Here is a 26,290-nt window from a genome sequence, read left to right as displayed (position 1 = left end):
CTTTATTGTACTCCTGTTGATAATCACTTAAACTGATATATGGGTGTTACTGACAGAGAAATCAAAATGAGAATGTTTTGAGAGACTCTTCTAGATTAGAATAATTGTGTTGTACTCAAAGCTGAAATTAGAACTCAGAGATCACTGGCTTCTGCTTCAGCCACTGGGTCATATTATTTATTACGTTATTCTAGGATGTCCAGTGCTGCGTGTACAGTGACGGGTATTATCGGTTCAGCCCAGTGGGCTTTGGATAAATAGTTTATTTTCTTATTTACCAATGGCATAATTTTCTTTCTTCTACAGTCTTTGATCCCTGTATTACCAGGGGAGAGGAGAGATTGATAGAGCAGGGCTTGCATGCTATTAACTTGGTTTGATCGCTGTGGTTTGTGGGAGTTAATGGAGGATACGTAGCCTTCAAGTGTAGTTTGGTGGGGAGCAGAGGGTGTTCAGGGGCAAGTAGTCTTGATTCTCTTATAACATTTGTGCAGAATGCTAATACCAGAAAGAAAATGTTTTGCATGTGTGTATATTTTAAGATGCGGTCTTTTCAGAGGCGTGCACGGAAATGCCTTATAGGCAGCAACCAAAATTCTCTTGCAGGTATGTCGACACATTAAAAACGGAGATGTCCTTTTGCTGAACCGCCAGCCCACTCTTCACAGACCCTCCATCCAAGCTCACCGGGCCCGAATCCTGCCTGGAGAAAAAGTGCTGAGGCTTCACTACGCAAACTGCAAGGCTTACAACGCAGATTTTGATGGTGATGAAATGAATGCGCATTTTCCACAGAGCGAGCTGGGTAGAGCAGAAGCCTACACCTTGGCCTTTACTGATGAACAGTATCTTGTTCCAAAGGTAAATAAAACTGTCAGATAAATTCATTCCTACGTGAGATCACTTTGTTTGAAATTTTTTGTTTGTTTTGTCTAATGATAAATGAATCATAGAATCATGGAATCGTAGAATAGATTGAGTTGGAAGGGACCTTCAAAGCTCATCCAGTGCCACCCCTGCCATGAGCGGGGACATCTTCACCCAGTTCAGGTTGCTCAGAGCCCCATCCAGCTTGGTCTGGGATGTCTCCAGGGATGGGGCATGAGTTTGAGGAATGAGATTGAGTTATTTTTTTAAATTGTATTTGTTTTTTTGTTGTTTTTTTGTTTGGTTGTTTTTTTAAAATCTGTTTTTGAACTTCATTCCTGGTTTCTATTCTGTCTCCACTTGTTGTTCTCTTCATCAAGGCTTAGCACATCCAAACAATCTCTTTCTTTTTAATGTCAGCGCCCAGAAGAAATTTAGTAGAGACTTGTGCTGTGATGACACATTCTTTACAAATGACTTCAGTGCTTTTATCCAGCTGGAATAATTTTGGGAGCTGCTAGCACATGACTTATTACTCCCCCCAACTCTTTTTCTTGTTGTCTCTTTAGGATGGGAAACCACTTCCCGGCTTGATCCAGGATCACATGATTTCTGGAGTCAGCATGACAATCCGGAGCTGCTTTTTCACTAGGGAGCAATATATGGAGCTCGTTTACCGGGGACTAACAGACAAAAAAGGAAGAATTAAAACCTTTCCTCCTGCCATTATGAAACCACAGCGATTATGGACAGGAAAGCAGGTAGTTTATAGTTTCTTGCGTTAAAGAATGCTGGTTGTTCCAAAGTAAACTGAATGCTAATGTTAAAACCAGTGCTGCTGAGGGTGCTGAAAAGCCAGATCCCATTGTCTAATTAACACCACATAGATGTTGATGTGTGTTATTGAGCTATAAGCCTCATCTTTCATTTAAAATGACAGTATTAGAATAGTACTTCTACTTGCTGCTCTAAACAGTGTTACAGACTGAAGTATCATGATGCGGTTCACAGGAACAGGAGCAGAAAAGGAATTTGTTCATTAAAGTAAACAGGCTATGCCAGTCAGTGCTTTTAAATCTCTGAACTTAAAGGTTGTAGGTAAATATTCTGGTATTTGACTTTTTGGTTGAGATCATCATTAGACTGATGTAATATCTGGGAAGCCCAAGTGAGTGGGAGAGTTTACCATTCAAGTGTTGTGTCTCAGCAAAGGAGGGGAAATTCTTTGCCAGTTTTTCATGTAAAACCCAAAAGACAATTTTTAAAATTATCTATCTAATTATTGGCAAAATCTTTGGCGCCATATGTTTCTGAATAATTGTGTCTCAGCTCATTGATATTTCAAAAGCTGGAGTAGCAAGAGGATATTCCTGTCCTGCAGGCTTGAGATTTCTGAGCTTTTAAAGCTTTGCTGTCAGTGGAAAAAATACATATAGGATGTGGCTTTTCTCCTCCATGCCAAATTCTTTATGATGAGAAAGGAATATAGGAAATAAATAGTTCCTGCGACTCTTCCTCCTTCTGTATAGGTTGTTTCTACCTTGTTAATAAACATCATTCCAGAAGATCATGTCCCACTGAATTTGTCTGGGAAAGCCAAGATTGGTGGAAGAGCCTGGGTGAAGGGACCTGCGAACAGATGTCTCAGTCTGGATTCCATGTGTGAATCTCAGGTATGCTGGGGGCATCATAAAACTGGGTATAGAGCAGAGGAATGGGAAGTGGAGCGGGTGGATGACAAAGTTAAAAACAGATAGTGAGCAAGAGTTACTGCCAGAAGGTGGGGATTAGAGGGCAGGCATGAGGGTGAGGAAAAACTCTTGTTCTGATCCTTTACTGATACCAATTCCATCTGTTTTTCTTAGACCATGTGTCTACGTTGTTTGACTTTATAGGTGGGGAAATACAAAAGGTGTCAGAAGTTTCATTTCTACTATAAATTCTGGAAGTGTAGGTAATCTGACCATATTTAACTGTTCACAGTTATGTGGGCTTTTAAAACTTCTTGCTTAAACTCATTTTCATGTAGATTACACAGAAAAAAACTTAAGAGATCATCATAAGATCCAGATTTCTGGGTTGTTTTCTGAATAACTGTGTTTTGTTTTCAGGTTATTATTAGAAATGGGGAATTATTGTGTGGAGTTTTGGACAAAGCTCACTTTGGCAGCTCTGCCTATGGCCTGGTCCACTGTTGTTATGAAATCTATGGGGGTAAAACCAGTGGGAAGGTGCTAACATGTCTGGGACGCCTCTTCACTGCTTATCTGCAGCTCTACAGGGGATTTACAATGGGTGAGTAAAACAAGGATTAATGCTCTAGTGCTATAGTGCAGAGAGGTATAAAACAGAAATTGTTGGGTGTAATACATGCTAAAAGTTCTGTAAATAGAGTTTTGCAAGGCTGTCCCAGTGTAGGATAGCTGTTTGCAGCCTTTTTTGGGGTCTTTTTTTGTTCTGCTTGGTGCACAGCTGGTCTTCTAAGCATAAAGGGAAAGGATAATCTTGAATATGTGCATCAAGTTCTCTATCCTGCCTAATCAAAGTGTACAGAGTCTAAACGTCTTGTGTTGAAATTCTGTCTAGAATTTCTGTTATTTTTACTTTTTTGAAAAGGAACTGTTGTGTAGAAACCAGAACAACTGATAAAGTGAGGTAGAAGAACTTTGTGGGGTTACAGAATCACAGAATGTCAGGGATTGGAAGGGACCTCGAAAGATCATCCAGTCCAATCCCCCTGCCAGAGCAGGAACACCCAGATGAGGTTACACAGGAAGGTGTCCATGCAGGTTTGAATGTCTCCAGAGTAGGAGACTCCACAACCCCCCTGGGCAGCCTGTTCCAGTGTCTGTCACCCTCACTGAGAAGAAGTTTCTTCTCAAATTTAAGTGGAACCTTTTGTGTTCCAGTTTGAACCCATTACCCCTTGTCCTATCACTGGTTGTCACCAAGAAGAGCCTGGCTCCATCCTCCTGACACTCACCCTTTATATACCTGTAAATATTAATGAGGTCACCCCTAAGTCTCCTCCTCTCCAAGCTCCAGAGCCCCAGCTCCCTCAGCCTTTCCTCACACGGCAGATGCTCCACTCCCTTAATCATCTTTGTTGCCCTGCGCTGGACTCTCTCCAGCAGTTCCCTGTCCTTCTGGAACTGAGCGGCCCAGAACTGGACACAATATTCCAGGTGTGGTCTCACTAGGGCAGAGTAGAGGGGAAGGAGAACCTCTCTCAACCTGCTGACCACCCCCGTTCTAATCCACCCCAGGTACCATTGGCCTTCTTGGCCACAAGGGCCCAGTGCTGGCTCATGGTCATCCTGCTGTCCACCAGGACCCCCAGGTCCCTTTCCCCTACGCTGCTCTCTAATAGGTCATTCCCCAATTTATACTGGAACCTGGGGTTGTTCCTGCCCAGATTCAAGACTCTACACTTGCCCTTGTTATATTTCATTTAATTTTTCCCTGCCCAACTCTCCAGCCTGTCCAGGTCTCTGGATGGCAGCACAGCCTTCTGGCGTGTCAGCCACTCCTCCCAGCTGGGTGTCATCAGCAAACTTGCTGATAGTGCACTCTGTTCCCTCGTCCAAATCATTGATGAATATATAGAATAATATAGGCCCCAGTACTGACCCCTGAGGCACTGCACTAGATACAGGCCTCCAACTGGACTCCGTTGTTAAAGTCCTGCTTATCTCATTCTACTGTAAATTTTGTGGTAAATGTTTGACTTCCATTACAGCTGATGCTGCATGTTTTGTTGACAACCTACGCACTCATCCTCAAGAAGACATTCAGATTATTTTTCGTGTCAAACTGCAGTTAATCTGATCTTTAATGATTATTATATCTTTCATTGTGACTTTCTTTTCCCGCTTCCTGTTCTCAAAATCTCTGGCACCAGATGTGATTCCTTCCTGACTCTTACTCAGTTTAGATCATGATGTGGTCTGTTACTCTCTTTTAACAGGGATCGAAGATATTTTGGTTAAACCTAAAGCAGACCACAAAAGACAAAAAATCATTGAAAAGTCAAAAAAAGGTGGTATTGAAGTAAGTCTGTCTTGCAGAATTATTTTTTTCTCCCCGTAATTAAAACTTTTTGAAATCCTGCCCTGTTTAATCATGTCTGCTTAGCACCTAAAATCCCCCATATTTTACTTTCAGGCTGTTAGAGCTGCTCTTAATTTGCCAGAAACAGCATCATGTGAGGAGGTGCAAGGGAAATGGCAGGATGCCCATCTCTGCAAAGACCAGAGGGATTTTAACATGGTTGATCTGAAATTCAAGGAGGAAGTAAACAATTACAGCAATGAAGTTAACAAGGTTGGCATCAAGGCATCTGTGTATACTAATCTCGTTTGGAGACTTGGTTATTAAGTTAATTTAATGTTGATGAGGGCTGTTCTGGAGGCTGAAGATTTCCATCTGCCCTTAGCGTGAGGCTTTGCGTCCTGCCTCACCAGTGCACGTCAGCCTTGGCCTCTTGGAACTTGATGGCGTAATATTCAAGATGCTTTTAAAATTATGAATAGGAATGTTCATGGTTACTCACGCTTTGGCTTTTTTAAAGCCTTCAACAGGAGTTGCTTTGGTTTATTGTCTTACTAATAGTTTGGTTTTGTTCCCTTCGCCCCGTCACATCTCTTTAGGTTTGTATGCCCCTCGGTCTCCACAGGAGCTTTCCAGAGAACAATTTGCAGTTGATGGTACAGTCAGGAGCCAAAGGATCCACTGTAAATACAATGCAGGTAATGCGGCTGGAATACTTACCAGCTACACGTAGGATTTTTCCTAGAATGGAAGCTAATGAGAAGCTCTTGTGTGGAATTTTATTCGAGCTTTGGGAATGGAGGCTTTTGGTGTAGAAAAATTTTAGAAGGATGTAATGAAGACCTCAGTGGGTGATGGGGGAGAGTCCATCACAGTATCACAGTATCACAGTATGTTTGGGATTGGAAGGGACCTCAAAAGATCATCTAGTCCAATCCCCCTGCTGGAGCAGGAACACCTAGGTGAGGTCGCACAGGAACATGTCCAGGTGGGTTTTGAATGTCTGCAGAGAAGGAGACTCCACCACTTCCCTGGGCAGCCTGGTCCAGTGCTCTGTCACCCTCACTGAGAAGAAGTTTCTTCTCAAATTTAAGTGGAACCTCTTGTGTTCCAGCTTGATCCCATTACCCCTTGTCCTATCATTGTTTGCCACCGAGAAGAGCCTGGCTCCATCCCCATGGCACTCACCCTTTATATATTTATAAACATTAATAAGGTCCCCCCTTAGTCTCCTCTTCTCCAAACTAAAGAGACCCAGCTCCCTCAGCCTTTCTTCATAAGGGAGGTGCTCCACTCCCTTAATCATCTTGGTTGCCCTACGCTGGACCCTCTCCAGCAGTTCCCTGTCCTTCTGGAACTGAGGGGCCCAGAACTGGACACAATATTCCAGGTGTGGTCTCACCAGGGTGGAGTAGAGGGGAAGGAGGACCTCTCTCGATCTACTAACCACCCCCCTTCTAATACACCCCAGGATGCCATTGGCCTTCCTGGCCACAAGGGCACAGTGCTGGCTCATGGTCATCCTGTTGTCCACCAGGACCCCCAGGTCCCTTTCCCCTACACTGCTCTCTAATATGTAATCTCCCAACCTATACTGGAACCTGGGGTTGTTCCTGCCCAGATGCAGGACTCTACACTTGCCCTTGTTAAATTTCATTAGATTATTCCCCGCCCAACTCTCCAGCCTGTCCAGGTCCCGCTGGATGGCAGCACAGCCCTCCGGCGTGTCAGCCACTCCTCCCAGCTTGGTGTCATCAGCAAACTTGCTGATAGTACACTCAATTCCCTCGTCCAAATCGTTAATGAATATATTGAATAATATTGGCCCCAGCACTGACCCCTGAGGCACTCCACTAGATACTGGCCTCCAACTGGACTCCGCACCATTGACTACCACTCTCTGGCTTCTCTCCCTAAGCCAGTTTGCAACCCACCTCACTACTCTATTGTCTAGACCACACCTCCTCAACTTAGCTGTGAGGATGCTGTGGGAGACTGTGTCAAAGGCTTTACTGAAGTCAAGGTAGACCACATCCACCGCTCTGCCATCATCCATCCACCTTGTTACATTCTCATAAAAGGCTATGAGGTTGGTCAAGCATGACCTACCCTTGGTAAAGCCATGCTGACTGCCCCTAATAACCCTCTTATCCTTGATATGCCTTGAGATGGCACCAAGGACAAGCTGTTCCATTACTTTCCCAGGGACAGAGGTGAGGCTGACCGGTCTATAATTACCCGGGTCCTCCTTCTTGCTATTATAATCTTCTGTTTTGCATCAATTCTTAGTAATTGGGATTTATAGAAACAGCAGACTTTGTTAGCAGGAATGCAGCAGGTCATTCAAGCCTTCTGCAGGAAAAAGAGAACGTTTCCTGGTCTCTGTTGGAGATTGACCCTTCTGTTTGCTTCTTCCACAACTGATAAGAAGCACCTAAATCTTTGATTTTGGTAGAGATGGCAAAGCAGCTTTTTCATTTTGCCTTTTGCAATACGGACACCAAGCAACAAGTGCTGTATTAAAGGCCATCTAAAAATCTGTCTGTGGAAAAGAATGACCAAAGCTCAAGAGAGAGGGGAGTTTGTTTTGGGTTTTTTTTGTTGTTCTGGTTTTAGTACACTGCTGAGAGGTGACGAGGGTAATGTAGGCACCTAAAAATACAATAGTTTAAGTTTCACATCTCTCTGCATTAAAATTTCCATTCTCATTCTGTATGTTTATGTTGAGGATGGGTCAAGGAGCTGGGATAACTTAAAAAAAACCCTAGATGAGATCTGTATGCCTTTCTGCCCATCAGTAGCAGGAGCATTTCATGAACATGTTGACCTTTGGCTAAGAGGATTTAGTGGATATTTTACTTTTTTTACTATGTTTTTCAAGAAAAATTGTTAAACTCATGTGATGAAAAAGCTGGATGGAAAATTGATGTTTCATTTTTTTCCGTCTACATTTAGATTTCTTGTTTGCTGGGCCAGATAGAGCTGGAAGGTCGAAGGCCCCCACTGATGGCATCTGGCAAATCGCTGCCATGTTTCCAGCCTTACGATTTTTCCCCTAGCTCAGGAGGATTTGTGACGGGCAGATTTCTCACTGGGATCAAACCTTCTGTAAGTGTAATACTCCTTGTGCTTATACTGAAGTTTATTTAAATCTTGCTATTTTAATACAGTGTCTGCGATTATAGATAAATCAGCTTTGTTCACTCTACATTCATATGTAGCTTTTGAGAAAGAACATAAATTGCCGATCTCAGTGTACTTCTCAGTAGAACACTGATGATATTGTGCTTGTGTTCAGGAATTCTTCTTTCACTGCATGGCTGGCAGGGAAGGTCTCGTGGATACAGCTGTCAAAACCAGCCGTTCCGGGTACCTACAAAGGTAAGAGGCTTGTTCTAGAATCCAAGCCTTTAAAAGGTCCTGTTGGTTGGGGCTGGATTTGTTGGTTTGTGGTATTGTTCTTGTTTTGGGGTTTTGTTTGTTTGTTTTTGTAAGAGTACTGTAAGAAGCACCTGTATTGCTTAGATTAACTTCAGTGTACTTGCTTTTTAGAAAAGTGATTACCGTCAGAGTAATTAATGTTTGTTCTAAGGCTTCTTGGAGGACTACATCAAATGGAACTTCATCTAAGTTATCTCCAGCACGTAGCAGCAGCAATGAGAAATCTTTTTGCATGCAGCAAGTAAAGATGTACAAATTCCAAGCAACTCTGGTTTTTCTTGACCACATCATGTGGCCCTTGTCTTTATTCAAGCAACACCTCCAGTATACAGAAGATGGGACTTTTTTGTTTCTGAGGGTAGTGAGGGGTTCTAAAGGGAGGGACGCCCGTTTTTTTGAGACAACTGTTTGAAGACTGACAGCAGAAATAGCGAGTGATTTGCTATTTTGTTCAAAGTCACTCCGGTCCAAGGAAGCTGAAGGGGCAACATGCAGAAAGCTTTGCAATGTCATTGCACATTTCATTTGTGTGCCTTGTCTATGTGACTTTTGGCTTCCAAAATGCCTGATGAGCCCTTATGTGCATTTAAGATATGAAAACAGTATTTTTCATGGTAGAGTTATATCCTTGTTGCTTTGTAAGCTGTTAACAGCATCTTTTTTTTTTCCTTTGGATCAGATGTGTCATAAAACACTTGGAAGGACTGGTAGTTCAGTACGACCTGACTGTACGAGATAGCGATGGCAGCGTGGTGCAGTTTCTGTATGGAGAAGACGGGCTCGATATCCCTAAAACTCAGTTCTTGCAACCCGAACAGTTTCCTTTCATTGCAGAAAACTATGAGGTAAAACACGTAAATCGTAAGTGTTTATATGGAGTGAAGGGGGAGACTGAAATGCACAGTTAACATCTGGCATATCTGATAGGGATCTGGTGGCATAATTGTTTCTCTCAGTCTCAGACTAACCTACTTTCTTTTTTTTTTGCAATTATATTCAAAATAAGGAAATGAATCTTAAGTTTGTGGCATGATTTAAGCAGTCTTAATTTCAACAGCACACCAAGCGCTCTCCTTTTTGTCTTCTGTTCTAACTCTGCAGTTGGATTCAGCACAGATGACTTGACTGTTCAGTCTCTTGAGTTTAGTAACTTCCTTTTACCAGTATCATCACTGGTTATTAAAGAATGGTGCTAGTCATTTAAAGATACAAGGAGTTTAATCTCAGCTGGGTTGAAAACCCATTTGGAAAATTGTTTTATAGCAGCTGAACATTTTGAGTGGCAGCAGATGACCTTTTCAGTTTGCTTTGCCTTTTCTGCTACAGTGAGCATAGAGAGAAGAATAATCGTAGAATCATAAAATCATAGAATAATGATAATCATACAGGTAACTTTCTAATAGGTAATCCAGAAGACAAACCATCTGGATGAAGCTTTAACAAGGATGGAATCTCACCAAGCCAACCAGCAGTTCAAAGCCATCAAAAAGTGGCGAGCCAGGCACCAAAACTCTGTGCAAAGAGAAGGAGGTTTTCTGCTGTTTGCCCAAAAGAAAATGGCAAGTGTTAAAGCACAGACTCCAGAAGGAGAAGTCAAATATGGAAGAGATCCTGCCACATTACAGGTAACACAGAAGCACTGGTTTTAGAAAACAGCTCGTTTGTGGATGATTTTGGGGCATTGTTTTTGTTTGTTTATTGCTGGGTTGTTTGTTTTGTTTTTTCATGTACCCAGAAGAGGTTTCTCTTGCATGGACAGGTATCTGCTAGCTGGATGAGAACTTGTTTAAATGCGAAGATCAGAGGGTCGAGCCAGCCCAGCCTCTAGTGTTTCAGAAAAGTACTCTTGCTTCAGCTTCTTGTACATCAGGGCACTAATCTATATGTTGTGACTTCTATGACGGTTGCGCGTATGGACACAAAATGCAAATGGATGCTGCTTCACAACCTTGCTTTCACAAGGAATCTACCCTGGTAGAACCTGGACAGTTAGTGTGAAACTCCATGTTGAAGGTGTTGAGATATATAACTCTGCTAATGTTGTGCCTAATCACTGCGTCCTTTGTTCAGCTATGCTGAATTTGCGTTGCTATGGGCACTTTTGATAACCTTCAAAACAATCTGGCCTGTGGATTTGTTCACTGTTTATTTGTTGGTTGGTTTTTTTTTTTCTTTCAGTAGATAGATATACTGAGACAAACATGTATCATCTATATTATAAAGCTGTTGAGGGTTTTGATTGCGGGGTGACAATAAAACCGTGGCAGATGTATTGTTAACCTCCTCTCCTCCCCCACTTTCCCCTTTTGCCCCTCCCTCTCCCCCCTTCCCACTGCGGACAGGCGATCGGGAGGGAAAGAAGGACAGAGAGAAGAGAGTTGGAAAAACTAAAAATGTTTTACTAATGCTACTAATAAGAATAGAGAAAATAATACAAAATATACAAAACCAATCTTAGAAGTCTCAGCAACTGCAGAGCCGGCACCTGAAGTCCTGGACTGGACTCTGCAGCCAACCGGAGCTGGATTCAGTCTGTCACTAGGCCTCAGTTCGCAGGGACAACTCACAAGGTCCTTTCCTAATGTCGGCCATAAGCAAAAGGGACAAAGGAAAAGGGAAGGGACAAGATCCTCGCGGTCTCCCACTTTTATATGAAGTATTCATGTGAATGGGATGTTATACACAGTTGGTCAGTTTCTTGGTCACCTGTTTCTCGTTTTCCCTCTCATGAGATGTCCATCCATGCTTATCAGTAACTTTGCATTCCATTGCTGTGTTTACCAAACATATATTAGGTTCTCCAGGAAAATGCAGCTAATATGAAGCTTTAGCTGACAGGCAAATTCACTAAAAGAGAAACTTGTTTTTTAACAAAACCAGGACAAAAGCTCAGTGGACAGACTTCATGTCACAAGCCAATTCCTCCTTCATCAAACAACAAAGCATGTAAAAGATAGATGTAGCTCATTTCTGGTTTTTTAACTAGGTAATAACTTTTTCCTTTATTAAATGCAACATTTGAAATGTTACTTGAATGCACACTGAGGAAGAAAAATGGATTAGCACGTATAGGATGCAAGCTATGTTTATGGTCTCTGGACTATTTGACTTCAGTGTCAACAGCTCACAGTCAGAGAAGCTCCTTTGTTGTGCCAACGTTAGACAGGCAAGGTGATAGGCAGCTAGAAGGAAAGATTTAAGACTGCTTAGGGGGTTCACTCCTTAAGTAAAATCATTCTTATATGGCTGTATTTCACTGGTATCTGGATTAGTTACTATGGAGAGATAACCGACTATTTCAAGCATGTTAAGAGCCTTGAAATCATTGGGGATCAGAAGTTTAAGCATCAGAAAATGGAGAATATCATATTTGTAGCTGAGTTGTTTGCTGTGTGTTACATACACCCTTAAGTTTTACGCAGGTAATCTTTCCCTCCTCCTTTGCTTGATTGCTGTGTTATTTAGTTTTGGTTTTACTGCAGATAAACCAGCCTGCTTAAAAATCCCCTCTTATTTTCAGTTGCTGAAGATGTGGTATGAACTAGACGAGAAGAAGCGAAGAAAGTATCTGAAGAAGGCAAATAAGTGTCCCGACCCAAGCCTTGGTGTTTGGCGTCCAGATACTTATTTTGCGTCTGTTTCAGAAACATTTGAAAATGGAGTTGAAGCTTATATCAACAGATGGGAATCTGAGAACAGACAAGGTTACACGCGTCCAACACTTTCTTCTGATAGGTAGTAACTTCTCTGTCTTTATTTCTTTGCACTGAACCGAAAAAATATATCTGTTTTTGGACTGAGATTGCTAAAGATGAAAAGTGTGTATCAACACTTGGTTTTCGTTGTGACCTTTGTGAAACAACAAAGTGGGTTTCAGAAAGATTCCTGGAAACTGTGTATTTAATGTGCAGTGGAGAGGCCCTGGTGATCTGTTTCTTCCCAACATGAATTTTCCATGCTGCCAAAGGCTTTGGCAAAGGTTTTATGGAATAACAGCAGTGTATTGCTGTTCCACTATATATAAAATAATATTTTACAGTAACAGTTAAAAACAAAATACGCTCTTGCCACACCTTGGAGTTAGTGAGGCGGATAAGATGAACAAGTAGGAGTAAATGTACTCTCTTCTGACATTCTGGGAATTAGCAGCTGAACTGAAATACAGTTTGGCCCAGGCCCCAGTTCTGTGTTAATGGGCCATGATTGTCAAATCACATTGGGATAGACAGTTTTACAGTGTCTGGAGTGTATTTATCCATAAACTACCAGGAGAAATTGGCTGAAAGAAGTAACTTGACTGAACTGAGCAGTGTTGCAGTGTCTCCCAAGTTCTTTATTTTGTACTGCATTGAGCTAAACCTCTTATTTCCTGACAGATTAAAGGATCTGTTGTACCTGAAGTGGCAGCGATCTCTTTGTGACCCAGGAGAAGCTGTGGGTCTTCTTGCAGCTCAGAGTATTGGGGAACCTTCCACACAGATGACTCTGAACACCTTCCACTTTGCTGGCAGAGGTGAAATGAATGTCACGTTGGGTATTCCGAGGTGAGAAAACTGTGTTCTCAATGGGTCCTTTGCCATTTTTGGTGTTTAGGTATATGTGTAATCTTAAGAGCAAATAATCCTTCAGTTTAATTATAAATTGTGCCTGTTCAGAACTATTTCAGCGCTTTCCATTTTTATGGTTGTTTTGATTAATTTTCCAGATACAAAATATCTATGGAGGCCCCTTACTCTTGTCTGATGTATAGCAAATGGCTTGTGTGTTTATGTATTTTATTTGGTACAGCCTAAAGAAGTGGTGCTCTGTGAGTTTGCCCCCTTCATCCTCCTACTAACTTTTAAACCTGTTTCTTTCACACACAAAATCTCACTACAACTATGAAATCTGGCGTGTTTAGTATTATTAGAGATCTATTTCATAGCAGCCAAGTTTCCTCTGACTCTGCTGCATGGTGACAGTGACTTTAATCAGCACACACGTGTTTACAACATCATCAGCCTGTTGCGAAGAATGTGGGTGCTGATGCCTTGGGTGGGAGGTGGTTTTGTTACTTCAGAGAAGCAGAGGAGGGGAAGAAAGTATGAGGAGAGTACATTGTGCATCTGTAGGGAACAGGCTTCATTAGTTCCTCTGCTCTTGGAAAAACTTAATATCATCTCTTGTCTCTTCCCGTAATTGGGACGATAATCTAATTGAGGCAGTAGAGATGCTGCTGTGCTGTGCCTGGTGAGGAAGGAGAAAAGGGAGAAGGAGCAGAGCAGTGGTAACCACAGCTCGTCATGCGTATGGCTTTGGTAGAACTGGCAGTTGCTGCATGCTGCCTAATAGAATGAACTGGATATTTATTTGATTATATAGTGCTTTTATCGCTTAATTAAAAAGATTAATTCTTTATTTAAAGGTTGCGGGAAATACTGATGGTGGCCAGTGCAAATATTAAAACGCCAACAATGAGTGTTCCTGTGTTCAATACCAAGAAAGCTCTCAAGAAGGTGAAACAGCTTAAGAAGCAGCTCACAAGAGTGTGCTTAGCTGAGGTGAGCCTCCTGTTCAGTGTATCCTTTGAGAGCCTGCAAAACAATTTCCTCTTTGAGCTCATTGCTTAGTCTGGCCTTGTAGCAGTTTCTGTTTTTAAAGGCTTATCTGTGGGCGCAAGGTGAGAGGGTCCTTTCTTTTCACCTCTTGCATATTGAACCTGTAATATCTGCTTGGAAGAGGAGAGTTTAAAATAATTGCAGTTACTGTGGCTGGCTGAGACTTGAGTTCAGTTTAACTTGTAGAGTGTTGTCACAGGCTACAAACTCTATAAAATGTAAAGGGGGAAGGTAATAGTTCATACATAACAGTAGCATAATGGCAAGGATTTATGTTTACTGCCATAGCCTTTTTTTTAAGCTCATTTTTGCCAGTCTCTAGAGTTGGAGGAGTTTTATCTTTAAGAGACAAGCTAATCTGGCTGTGACTATCATAGAGGATGTTTTTGTTTGTCCTCCACCCCTTTCTAACCTCATGCAAGTTGCTGTGCTCAATACAAGCAAAACCTGTGGCTCCTTGGAGAGTGAATATATCAAAATCTGATTCAGAATGAGTCTGATGTATTCTGTGCTCCCTCTCTTCCTAGGAGCTCAGTCTTTCCTGTGCTCTCCTGCACACCCTACTCTCTCCTGTCTTACTCTGTCAAGTTGAAAGCAGCTAGGATAGAGTTAAGACTCAGCTCTGCCCTTATATACTGTCATGCTGGATGAGCATGGGTCAGTAAAATGAAGCTGTTGGCCCACCAAGAAGTGTTGCCTTTTGTGTAGGAGTGGGTTGGGGGGCGAGGCCTCTCCCGGTATTGTTCAAGTTAATTGTTAGGAGGAGTTTAAGCCACAAAGAGTGCAATAGGGTTGAGTTCTTTTGACCAGGAGCTGCCACAAAGTCTGCCAGTTAGTCTTGTGTAATTCTGGTCTGGTATGGAAAGCTTTAGAGTTGCAGGAAGTAAATGAAGTGTCTTCACCAAAGGAGTAACGTTCCTGCTTGGGGCTTTTGTAGGTGTTGCAGAAAGTTGATATTGAGGAATCCCTGCGTGTGAAGTGCAAGCAGAACAAACATCGCCTCTACAAAATCAGATTCCATTTCTTGCCCCGTGAATATTACCAAGAGGAGAAGTGTGTGAAGCCCAGGGACATCTTGCACTTCATGGAAACAAGGTGAGTTTCCTTTCAAACACGTTAATATTTGCTCCTCTGTTGCCTTTCCACGTGCTTTAAGGGGCACTGCATGTTTATTACTGCAGCTTTCAGAGCAACAGCTCCTGCAGAGGTGCTTGCAGAAGCATCTGCGCAGTTGCTTTTTACATCTTGAATAAGACTGTTAAATCTGTGTCATTTTGACAGTGCAGAATTGTATCAAAGGCAGATCTTTCACGTCTCCAGTGAAGAGCCATATAAGCAGCATCTCATTCCTCATCTTTGGATGCTTAAGTATTTATTAGCCTCAAAAATGTTTGAATGCTTCAGGTATCTCTTGGTGCTCTCCTTGAACAGAACTAAACCTCTTTTACCTAAATTATTATTTAGAAAATCAATCAGAGAAGGTGCTTTTTTTTTTTTTCCCCTTTTTTCCCCTGCTTCCTTCCTCATGTCTGGCCAAATTGGTGTAGTTAAAAGTAGAACATTTAATGATAAGGGTCTATTGAAAGCTATTTTTGTTTTGCAAAAAGACTTCATTGATTTCTTCAGGCCACATGAGTTCATGCTGGGTTCCTTTATTTAACAATTTTGCAGGTGCTTGTTGATTTTAAAAAGGAAAGCCCAATACTAAGCCAGCTCTTCTGAAGCTCAATTTATGTGCAGATTTTATGTCCAGATAAGCTTATAATTTTAAGTTTTGGATGCATGGCTGCATCTGTTTGTAAGAGAGATGATACTAACCTTTTGATTCCTAAAGGAATGGGAAAGGGACGAGAAGAAAATTTATTTGCCTTATCCTAGAAGTACCTTTGTATCCACCAGTGAATGTGTCCTGTCATGAAGCAATTTATTAAAAGAAATAAATGAATTCTCTGACAACTTGAGATCGAGTGCAGTGCTGCTGAGCTTTGATGTTCTGGGTTGCTGCTTCTTTCAGGTTCTTTAAGATTTTTCTGGAAGCAATTAAAAGGAAGAGTGCAAAGATGGCATCTTTTACTGAAGTCAGCACCCGGAAAGCCACTCGGAAAGATTTAGATGGTGACCAAGACAAGGTACAGAAAAACATTTCCTGAAAAATGCCTCACTTGTTTTACTTGCTTTTAAGAACCAGAATTTGGAAAAGCGTAGCGTGTTTCGATGTGAACACAAAATACTAAATTATTTCTTAAATATTTTCTTGATACATAAACTGTCTTTGCAGTCTCATAAAATTGACAAGGAAATTAAAGTTATTGTGTATTAAATCTGAGTTTACTTAAGACCGTACTCTGATAATGCCTGTTCATTTTAGCTTCAGTGAGACAGTCCTCTGAGGAAACCTCTGTAGAGCTGCCATCCTCAGTAAAAATGTGTTTTACACAGCTGCCACTGTGTAAAAATGTGGCCATATTCCTGCATGGTAGTTCTTACAAGTGACAAATATTTTTAAAGAACAAAAGGAGTGGAGGGTTCTGTGAAATTTTGCAAATAAAAAAATGAATATCAGTTTATAAAAGTCCTGTATCTTTCCTGTCTCTGTCACCTCATTGATGTATCCTTCTGCTATTTGTCTATACTCATGTAGCCTCTCCTGGAGCTCATATATTCTATTTTTACATTAATTTAGCGTTTCACAAGTACCTCCACTTGAGTAATTTTTTTTTTCCTAAATTTTAGTAACATGGCTTGGAACACTGCCACTGCATTACCTTGTCTATCTTTTCTGTTTCCTTCCAGAAAATGGTTTAAATTTAATTTTTTTAAATTTAAATTCTTTAAATATCATTTCTTTAAATGCTTGCTCTTTCAAACAAAATTTATATAGAACTGTATTTTTTTCCTCCCTGTTTACTTCACCTCTTATACAATTGCATTAGTATTTTTTCTCGCTGTTAAAATTTAAAATATCAATAAAATTTATATCATTTAGTACTAAGCTAGATAATTTATAACCATGATAACATCGGTAGTAATACATGTTAATTACTATATTCACTCCAAAATAGCATTTCTTAAATATTTCTACTTCCTAGAGATCCCATTTGTAGTGGAATTGGCAGTCATAGTTATTGTGTGTTAAATCTGAGTTTACTTCAGACTGTACTCTGATAATGCCTGTTCATTTTAGCTTCAGTGAGACAAAAGCATATTACTCTCCGTTTGCTCCCAGATCAATGTCCTGTAGTAGCACTGTAGTAGCAGTGCTTGTCAAAACTTTGGGGAAGATCCTTTTCTCATTGAAAGGCTTTCTCATGTTCCTTCTGCCACTCCTGTCCCATCAAAGACTGTCACATAAGCAGGCAGATAGCTTATCTATCTTGTAGATACTCATCTTGTTTAATGTTAAAGTTATCATGAGTGTAAGTTCATTATCTCTTTATAGTAGCGGGCTTACAGAAATTACTTTGTCCTTGAAAGCACAACACTGAACAAGGGATTGTTAATTCCAAATGTTGGGCTAAAGCCTTTTGGTGCAGTTGGTGCTTCCTGGCAGTCAGCCTGATGATCTGGTCTGTCCTGGCTTTCCAGACACAGGACAGTCAAGAAGCTCCAGCAGAGGAAGAAGAGGTCATTGTTGATGCAGAAGCTGATGAAGGGGATGGGGATGCCACAGAAGCAAAACGGAGGAAGAACCAGGAAGAAGAGGTAATGGTTTTATTGTGGGTGCTCGGCACTGCGCTTTAATTCCCAATTTCCTGTGCTTCGGTTTGAGTTGGGAAGGAAAACTGCCACTGAAACAAATGGCTTAAAAAAAAGAGTTGGATGGGAATAGAAAGGTCTGTTTGTGCTGGTGGGTTTTGATGTGGATGGGCAGGAAATCTCCAGCAATGCGGGATGGGACTTCAGATGACCATGGTCATCATCACTGAGCCTCATCACTGCTGGCCTTTAAGAGTAATACAGAACCATGGAAGTTAGAGATGGAAGAGATCTGGGGTTTGTTTGAAGGCTTGTTCTTCAGCCATTGGGTAGATGTGTTTGGCAGTCAGGTTGTCTGCGCTGTAGTTCATGTTTTTAAAACTCTACTGTGGTTCTTAATCAATAGTCTCCCTGGCTCTGCATCTATTTCCATGCTCATTACTTCAAAATTACTGCTTAAAAGGTGGGTTTCTGTAGTTTCAGCAAGAGGACAGAGTAATGTAAAATCCTGAGGGAATCCCTGCATCAGAGTTGGACTATGGGAAGAGTTTTTTCTGGGGGAAAGACTGAACTCTGCTACAGTCACAAAAACCTTGTAGCGTCCCTGACTATACTGAGGAATAATGGCAAGATTATAAAGAAACAGAGACTGAATTGAATCTGTTGTATTATTTTCTTTATAACAGAGTTGCATTTTCCTTGTGTCACAGGCAAGATAGTTACAACTCAGCTGTCATGATGCACTGTTTCATGGTGCACTTTGTTTCTCTACATGTTCTGGCTCAGATAAGGTCAATGTAATTTCTTTGTAGGTTGATTATGAGAGTGAAGAAGAAAACGGGGAAGAAGACATTGGTGAGAATGTAGAAGATGAAGAGGCCGACTCGGAAAAGGAAGAAGGGACTCCCAGTGCTGAAGGAGATAAGAAAGAAGCAGATGGTGATGGTTCTCAAAATCTTTCCTTTGTGTCTCAAACTAAAAAAGATCGATTACTTCAGTCAGCAGACGTGCGAATAAATGCCGTTCTGGACAGCCACCCATCGATACAGGATTACCTGTTTGACACCGAAAATGAGCTTTGGTGTGAGGTAAGATGGTGGTGCATGGAAACATCGGTGTGCGGTTGTGCAATGGTTGCATGTAACTCCCATAACAAACGGATCTTTTCAGTGCTGCTATTTTGTCTCAGCACTGCTATATTAATACAAAAAAAGCGACAGTACAAATGTACTTTTTGACGTAAATTTTAGTGACCTCTAACTTTCACAATGCCTGAAATGTTGTTTTAAAAAACAGGGTCTTGAGAGGTTTATTGGGGTTTAATCTTTAAATATTTGGTCCACCACTGGGTAGCTCTTGATGAATAAAAGCAATGACTTGACTGTTGAAAAAGTCTAAACATCCTTCGAGGTCCCTTCCAATCCCTAACATTCTGTGATTCTGTGATCTTAAACAACCAACCAGCCAAAAAACCCAACACACACATACCCCACTCCCCAAAGAAAGCCACTCAAAAAACAACAGTCATTGTAAGTTCAGAGATCTTGAAAGCAATGTGGATGAACGGTCCTGGGATGCGATGTGATGTTCTTACTAGCATTGTTCTGCTCTAATTCTCATCAGGTGTTTATGTTCCTAAAGACACAACTTGGGTAATTCAGGTTGTTTACTTCTTGCCTAAAAAGCAGTGACCTGGTTATGGGGCCCAACGTTAAAGCTTTTTTTACAGAACAACACTACGTTGTTGGTTTGTTTTTTCCTCTTAGGTTTCACTGACACTTCCACTAATGAAGGTGTATTTCGACATCTCCTCCTTGCTCGTCTCTGTCGCACGAAGCACCGTCATCCATGAAGTGAAGGGAATCACACGGTGCTTGTTGAACGAAAGTACCGACAAGCACGGAGAAAAGGAACTTGTTCTGCATACTGAAGGGATAAACCTTGCAGAGCTGTTCAGATACTCTGATGTATGTAACCTATTTATAATCCTGCACTTGAATGATCTTTTCTTTGTATTCTAAGGAGAGGTGATGGATTCTGGGTGCCATTTACATTTCTCAGGGGTGATATGTGGCCTTTTTAACTCTTAAACTCTCTTCCTCCTCCTTTTTCCCCCCAGAGGTGTTGAGAGCTCAGCAGAGCCTTTTTCTCCAGGGCAGCCTGTAAATGAGTTTTTGTGCAGCAGCCCAGTGTCTAATGACAGATAATTCCACACCGTGTTTGCAACTGTCTCTCTAAATGTTACTTGAGGGAGTTGTTCTATCTAAATGAATTGCAGGACGTGGAGATGAATAGTTCGGTTGTGCCATCTAGCCCATAACTGTAGAAATACAGGATTGTTTTATGCTACATCTTCTTTACTGCTCTTGCTACAAGTTCTGGCTGGCTGAGACAGACTGGGCATTACATTAAGTTGCTTGCAAGAGTTTAACATGTTCCCTTGCTGCTTGGGGTTGGTTTGTTTGCTTTTTCTAATTTCAGATCATTTTCCCCTGTGGTGAGTTTTGATTCCAATATTCTCATTCATGTATAAAAGGCTGTGATCAGTAGCTTAAACGTAAATCCCCAGAGTCATTTTTGTCTGTGTTTAACTCTGAGCTGCTGCCTAGTTGTTCTGCAGCTGTTGGTGCTGCTTATGCTGATGAAAAATGGAGAAAAAATAACTTTAGCTTAGCTTAAGTTATTTGGAAATACAAAGTAACTTCTGTCCTGACTTGTGTCTCTGATAATTTTTTTTTACGTTCAGATTCTGGACCTGAACAGGCTTTATTCCAATGATATTCATGCCATGGCTAAGAATTATGGTATTGAGTCTGCCCTGAGGGTGATTATAAAGGAAATAAAAGATGTATTTGCTGTATATGGTAAGATTTCTTTGTATTTTAAAATATAGTTTTTATTATCATTAAGGTGGGAAAACCCAGCCAGAGTGCTTAAAAAGTTATGTCTTTGCATCATCTTTACATTTATATGTATTTTTTAGTTGCACTTATTCATCATCTCAATCATTATAGTGCTTTCTGTGAAGACTTCATTAGTTAATGATGAGGTTTCATTTAATCAGTAGAAAATCCGTTGGACAAGGTTGAATTTATCTTCCCTTCACAGAGCTTTCCTATTCTGGTATATTTATATTTTGCAAGCTGGAAGGTCCAGACAAGTTAACTATTATTAGCTGAGGATCCTAACTATGTTAGACTTGCATGGTGGCCCTGAGAACAGGATTAATCTTGCCTCGCTCTGGCTTTTTAGTGATGGGAGTCCCTTTGTAGTTGAGTTCATGTCTTTCCTAAAATAGCTGTGCTGCATTGCCTGGATGTTCTGCCCTCTGCACAGATTTGTCAGAGAGATTAAGGAAGATGCCTGACTTCACAGGCTGCTAAAGTCAGGCATGTTGAATCTGCCTTAACTAAGCTAAATCCTCCTATGAATTAAACTATTGAAAAGAGGGAAGATTAATACAGTGGGAATTTTAGCAACAAGTTATATCACAGGTTTGCTGGCTGGCAGCCCAGTGTGGTCTGACCTTCAAGTTCAAGAACCACTAGGTAAATGTTGACAGAGCTGTTAATGATCCCCCGTTACACTAACTCCAAGTATTATTTAGAAGTAAGTGCCATTCCTCTTCAGATTAAATGGGGTTTTGTGTGGATGCCTAAATTCATAGAAAACAGCAGAACTTTCTGACTCCTGTGTCTAACTAATGTGGGCAACCCGGTGAGGGGTCAGAGCTCCGTCCTGTCACAGACGTATCATCGAATCATAGAATGGTTTGGGTTGGAATGGACCTTCAAAGCTCATCCAGTGCCACCCCTGCCATGAGCAGGGACATCTTCACCAGCTCAGGTTGCTCAGAGCCCCGTCCAGCCTGGCCTGGGATGTCTCCAGGGATGGTTCATCCACCACCTCTCTGGGCAACCTGGGCCAGGCTCTCACCACCCTCACTGTAAAACATTTCTTCCTCATGTCCAGCCTGAATCTCCCCTCCTTTAGTTTAAAACCATCACCCCTTGTCCCATCACAACAGGCCCTGCTAAAAAGTCTGTCCCCATCTTTCTTATCGGCCCCTTGTAGGTACTGAAAGGCTGCAATAAGGTCTTCTCAGATGTGTGATCCATTTCTGCAGAAACAAAGATGATGCAGACCTTCCTGATTTTATGTAGAACAACTGCCGCCTTACAGGATTCTTGACATTTTAGTTTCGTTGGAGAGATATTAGTTTATATTATAGTGAGGTCTTCCTCTCCTCAATGTTTGAGGGGAGCAGTTAAGCCAGCTACACACCAAGAGCTGCAACTGCCAGGAGAATGTTAATAGAGATGTTCCCCATGTTTATTTGACTCAGGGGGTTTAACTTAGGTGGCACTTACTTAAAAAAATACCTTAGCCTTTGAATGCTTTGACTGCTCTTTCTTACGTTCTTAGGCATTGAGGTGGACCCTCGGCACCTTTCACTGGTGGCGGATTACATGTGTTTCGAAGGATTTTATAAACCACTGAATCGTTTTGGAATTCAGTCCAATTCCTCCCCCCTGCAACAGATGACGTTTGAAACGAGCTACAAATTCTTGAAGGAAGCAACAATGATGGGTAAATGGTTTAGTTTGCACTAAATTACTGCAGCATTTTGCGTGTGCTTTGTTTTCATTGTAACTTTCTGCTATATTGAGTAACGCATAATTGTATTAGAAAAAAATGCCAGAGGCTAAAATTTTAATTAAGCCCTTGCCTAGGAGAATGTTCCAGATGTTTCTAATAAAATTCTGTCAGCTTAAATGAAGTCAGCTCCCACATATAATTTGTGAGGTCTGCGACTCCTGGTTTTTTAAGAACTAGATAGGCAATTTCAGAACAAACCTTTAGATTTTAAAGAATTGTTATAGGAATACTGCTAAATATGCCTTTTTGCTGTCTCTATGGTCATCTCTGATTTGTTTGCATGTCTCTGTTATAACTCCTGTGTTTTCATCTCTTCTGTAACCGCGCTATTCAGAATTTTGTAGTGAGAGCAGTCCTCCTGGTTGTTACTTTGATTCTGGTTTTATTTCTGCTTTGTAGCACTTTGCTGTCTTTGCTTTTTTTTCCTCAAACACAGACAAAAGGTCAGATTCATTTGTCTAACGGTAGGTTTTAATTAATAGTATTGTGTTACAATTGACTTAAAATTAATCTGAAAATCAGAAAGGAAAAGTGTCAACCTGGGGTGAGTAGAAGAGGATGTTTCCCGCACAGTTGTGCCCTGTCTGGATTTACATTATGTCACATATTGCCATGGAAATAAGTTTTTTGCCAAATGAAATGTAATTATATTTATGGATCTTATTATAAATAAAGACAGTGCACACTGACAGAAGGGCACGGTGAATTGGCAGGGAGGCTGCACTGATTACAACTGGAGGGAGTTACTGATTTCAGCAGGGTGAAAATGGAAGTCATAATGTGGATTGCAGCGGTCTGCATCTAATTTGCCTTAATGTAGCTGATGACTGTACGTTTAAAGAGTTACCACAAGGGCACTCGCTTATGGCCCCAATGAATAAGAGGGGAAAAAGAAGGTTGTGACCGCTGTGCAGAGCTGCCCTGAGAAGTGCCGCCCCTTTGGCTGTGTGCTTGAAGAACAGCTCTTTGTTAATGTCACATGAACAAACAGGACGTTTAGGACTGTTTTGCTTGATGGTGTAACAAAGGAGCTTTTTTTCTCTTCAGCTGATACACACTTAGGAGAGCAGCTATTTAATTATTCATCTGTAGCTGAGATCAGAACCGCGAGCACACAGCGGACACTGTGCGATGGGGCAGCTCCTCCCCCTATCCTCTATCACACAGAGTTCAGCACGTTTTGCTCAGTAGAATAAAGATGACCCAAACTTCTCAAAAGTGTAACAATTTCACTTCCAATCTTCCAGACGCTCTAATGACTGAATTCCCGCTTGCTGATAGTTAGGATGAATGAAAAAGGCCTATAAAAACAGTGAAAGCAAACCGGTCCTAGCCAGACATGTCATCTGGAGAGCTTCCAAATCTCTGTGACACTATTTCGCTACAGTGAGTAACCACAAAATCAAAAGAATTCAAGGAATGTCTCTCCAGTGAAAAGTTCTCTTGGGGTCTAGCCAGAAGGATTTAAAATCCACATCAAAAGGATTCAGTCTGACAAAGGAAAAAGGTAGCAATGAAAAGGGAATCTTTGGGTTTGCCCCACTGATGTGGGGTTTTTTTTTTAGTGATCTGTTTAATCAGCAAAATGTGTTCACTGGAAGGGCAAATCTGTGTTGTCTTAGAATTCAGAGTGTGTTGTCTTTACAGGCTGAATAGAGAAAGTTTTACTAATGTGTGGCTTAATTCCCTGCTTGCATAAAAAGACTGGGATGAGATAATAGTTGTTGTGGGAGGTGCTGGCAGAGTTTGGGACTCCTGCTCTCACAAATACAAATTCACTCTGAACAGCCTTTCTGAAACCAGGGGGCTGACCCAGACTTCTCACCTGTAAACCAAAATGTTTTCTTTGCAGCAGTGACCTTTGAGAAACCGCTGGAAACATCCCGATGTGATTTTGTTTGTATTCTGTTACAGGTGCCCACGATGAGCTGCGATCCCCTTCTGCATGCCTTGTGGTTGGAAAAGTTGTGAAAGGAGGGACCGGTTTGTTTGACCTCAAGCAACCCCTTACGTAGTGTTTTGGTTATGACTTCAGGATTCTGATTAAAATGTTCATCATAGGAGATACGTATGTGCTACAGCTATGCAATGAGGGCACATACTCTGTCACCTTCCCTGTGCCAATAAGTTTGTTAATCTGGACACCCGATGAGCCTAATCAATTTAAGGAGAATATCTGTGCCTATAGGAGCTATGCTTTGATCCAAAGAAACATTTATTTACTGTTCACTAATGTGAAAAATGAGATTATTGGCTTACATAGAAAAGAATAAAATGAAATGAAGGAGGCCATCTGGGTCTCAAACAGGCTGTGCAACAGTCAAAGCAGAATCTGTTGATGCTGTTGGATTTTTGTGGCAGAATCCCATCTGGGTGGGTTGTGCCAGATGCCACATGGTTGGTTGATGCCAAAATAGCACTGGGACCCATGGGTGTCAATGGGCAGTTCTGCGCTGACATTTCAACGTTGTGTTGAAGTGTTTGTGCTTGAGGCACATCCTCTTCTTTGCTGTACTTATGTGCAGTGCCATGATTTCTATAAGCTTTAGAGGATGCATTTTCCTGTTCTGCTACTTCATTTACTAAGAATTATGTGTCTGTGACACAATTGTTAAATTTCTTTGTTAGCTGAAGACCAGAATTCAGAGTTTTCCTGGTTTCTATAGGCATTTTCCAATGCCTGCTCTTAGGACTTCTTTGCATGGAACAGATCTCTGCACAGTGAGAAACCTGACATGTGATAAGGATTTATTCCTTAAATGACAGTGTGAGCTGCTGTAACAGTGATTTCACAAAAGATTCCTGTAAGAATTACTGAAACAGTTTTTAAACTATTTTTGCTGAAACATTCTGTATCAAAGAGGGTATTTAATAAAGGACATTGCAAAGAAATATCCTGAATGCCCTATTATGTGGCTGTGTAACCGAGGGGAATTTTCTGATGAGATCAACAGCCAGCGTTTTGACTCAGATGCTGAAAATCACGTGGCTGAGAGTTGTTAGCCACTCTTCAGAAATCAGATTTTCTTGTTTATACATTTGATTTTAATCAGAATGCAATGCTCACAAGTAGTTAACATTCTTTGGTGTTTGCTCGCTACCATATAGGCAAGTTTTCTTACAGATTTCGACGCCTGATCATGCTCGGTGGTTCCTCTAAGCCAGGGGAAAGGTTCCAGAGCTCACTTGGCCAGCTGAGGAGCTCCTGCTTCCAGTGGGGCTGCACTAACTGGGATTGGATCAGGTAGTGGGAGACAGTTTGGGATTGTGACAGAGCCCCTGTGGAGTTTCTTGATGGATTCCATTTGGCCTCAGCCCCTTAAATCTGTGTCAAATGTACGGCAAGTTGTGCTGAAGCTTAACAAATGCATTAGACTGGTAGCTCTCCGGTTTCACTTTGCAAATCTTTGTAAAAGATTTGTGTCTTTATCCAGACTTAGCACCTGCTGTGTGTGTCTCAAAAACATGCCATTCTGAAAACAACTGGGAAAGTATTAGTTTGATACAGTTTCACAAATGGTTAGATGGGAAAGAACAAAGGTCGTAAAAGAAAGACTTGTAATTTCAGGCTACAGTCTATATTGTTACAGACCATGGGCTGAGAAAGATCTGTAAGAGATATTCACAGTCCTGCAGCCATGAGCATTTGTGCCACATTTTCTGTCGGGAGATGCAACATCTTTTCATTCTCTAAAGAGTTTGACCCAAATAACTCATCCACCCAAGTGTTCACATCACTTCTCTGTGAGGCTTAAGAGATCGCTTTGATTGTGTTGTGATAATGAATTACCCTTGCAGTTACAGCACCGTGAAATACAGCGAAACTCACTAGTCTTATATTTTAGCTTAATACATCCACATACAAATTCTGTGTATTTGAAATGTGTGTGTGTGTGAAATTATGCTGTGCTGCAAAGATGATGAGGGGTCTGGAGCATCTTTCTTATGAGGAGAGACTGAGAGAGCTGGGGCTGTTCAGC

At 41.3% G+C, this 26,290-nt stretch overlaps 1 protein-coding gene across 1 annotated transcript in view; it reads left to right on the top strand.

Moving 5' to 3' along the window:
• POLR1A (RNA polymerase I subunit A) overlaps positions 1 to 25,609 on the top strand; it is a 38,438-nt gene extending 12,829 nt beyond the window's left edge. The window contains exons 13-34 of the mRNA XM_082051058.1: positions 607 to 861; positions 1,437 to 1,628; positions 2,397 to 2,540; positions 2,979 to 3,162; positions 4,835 to 4,917; positions 5,032 to 5,190; positions 5,517 to 5,615; positions 7,873 to 8,025; positions 8,216 to 8,298; positions 9,038 to 9,203; positions 9,762 to 9,983; positions 11,879 to 12,093; positions 12,735 to 12,902; positions 13,763 to 13,898; positions 14,893 to 15,050; positions 15,970 to 16,084; positions 17,541 to 17,657; positions 18,464 to 18,739; positions 19,418 to 19,618; positions 20,398 to 20,515; positions 22,077 to 22,241; positions 24,225 to 25,609. Coding sequence (XP_081907184.1) covers positions 607 to 861; positions 1,437 to 1,628; positions 2,397 to 2,540; positions 2,979 to 3,162; positions 4,835 to 4,917; positions 5,032 to 5,190; positions 5,517 to 5,615; positions 7,873 to 8,025; positions 8,216 to 8,298; positions 9,038 to 9,203; positions 9,762 to 9,983; positions 11,879 to 12,093; positions 12,735 to 12,902; positions 13,763 to 13,898; positions 14,893 to 15,050; positions 15,970 to 16,084; positions 17,541 to 17,657; positions 18,464 to 18,739; positions 19,418 to 19,618; positions 20,398 to 20,515; positions 22,077 to 22,241; positions 24,225 to 24,325 — 3,510 coding nt within the window. The 3' untranslated portion in view covers positions 24,326 to 25,609. The remainder of the gene's footprint in view (positions 1 to 606; positions 862 to 1,436; positions 1,629 to 2,396; positions 2,541 to 2,978; positions 3,163 to 4,834; positions 4,918 to 5,031; positions 5,191 to 5,516; positions 5,616 to 7,872; positions 8,026 to 8,215; positions 8,299 to 9,037; positions 9,204 to 9,761; positions 9,984 to 11,878; positions 12,094 to 12,734; positions 12,903 to 13,762; positions 13,899 to 14,892; positions 15,051 to 15,969; positions 16,085 to 17,540; positions 17,658 to 18,463; positions 18,740 to 19,417; positions 19,619 to 20,397; positions 20,516 to 22,076; positions 22,242 to 24,224) is intronic.
• Positions 25,610 to 26,290: the final 681 nt, after the last annotated feature.

Source organism: Streptopelia decaocto (genome assembly GCF_964273445.1).
Source record: "Streptopelia decaocto genome assembly, chromosome: 4".
NCBI lineage: Eukaryota > Metazoa > Chordata > Aves > Columbiformes > Columbidae > Streptopelia > Streptopelia decaocto.
Note: the sequence above shows the minus strand (reverse complement) of the source record. Positions and strands in the feature narration are given on the sequence as shown.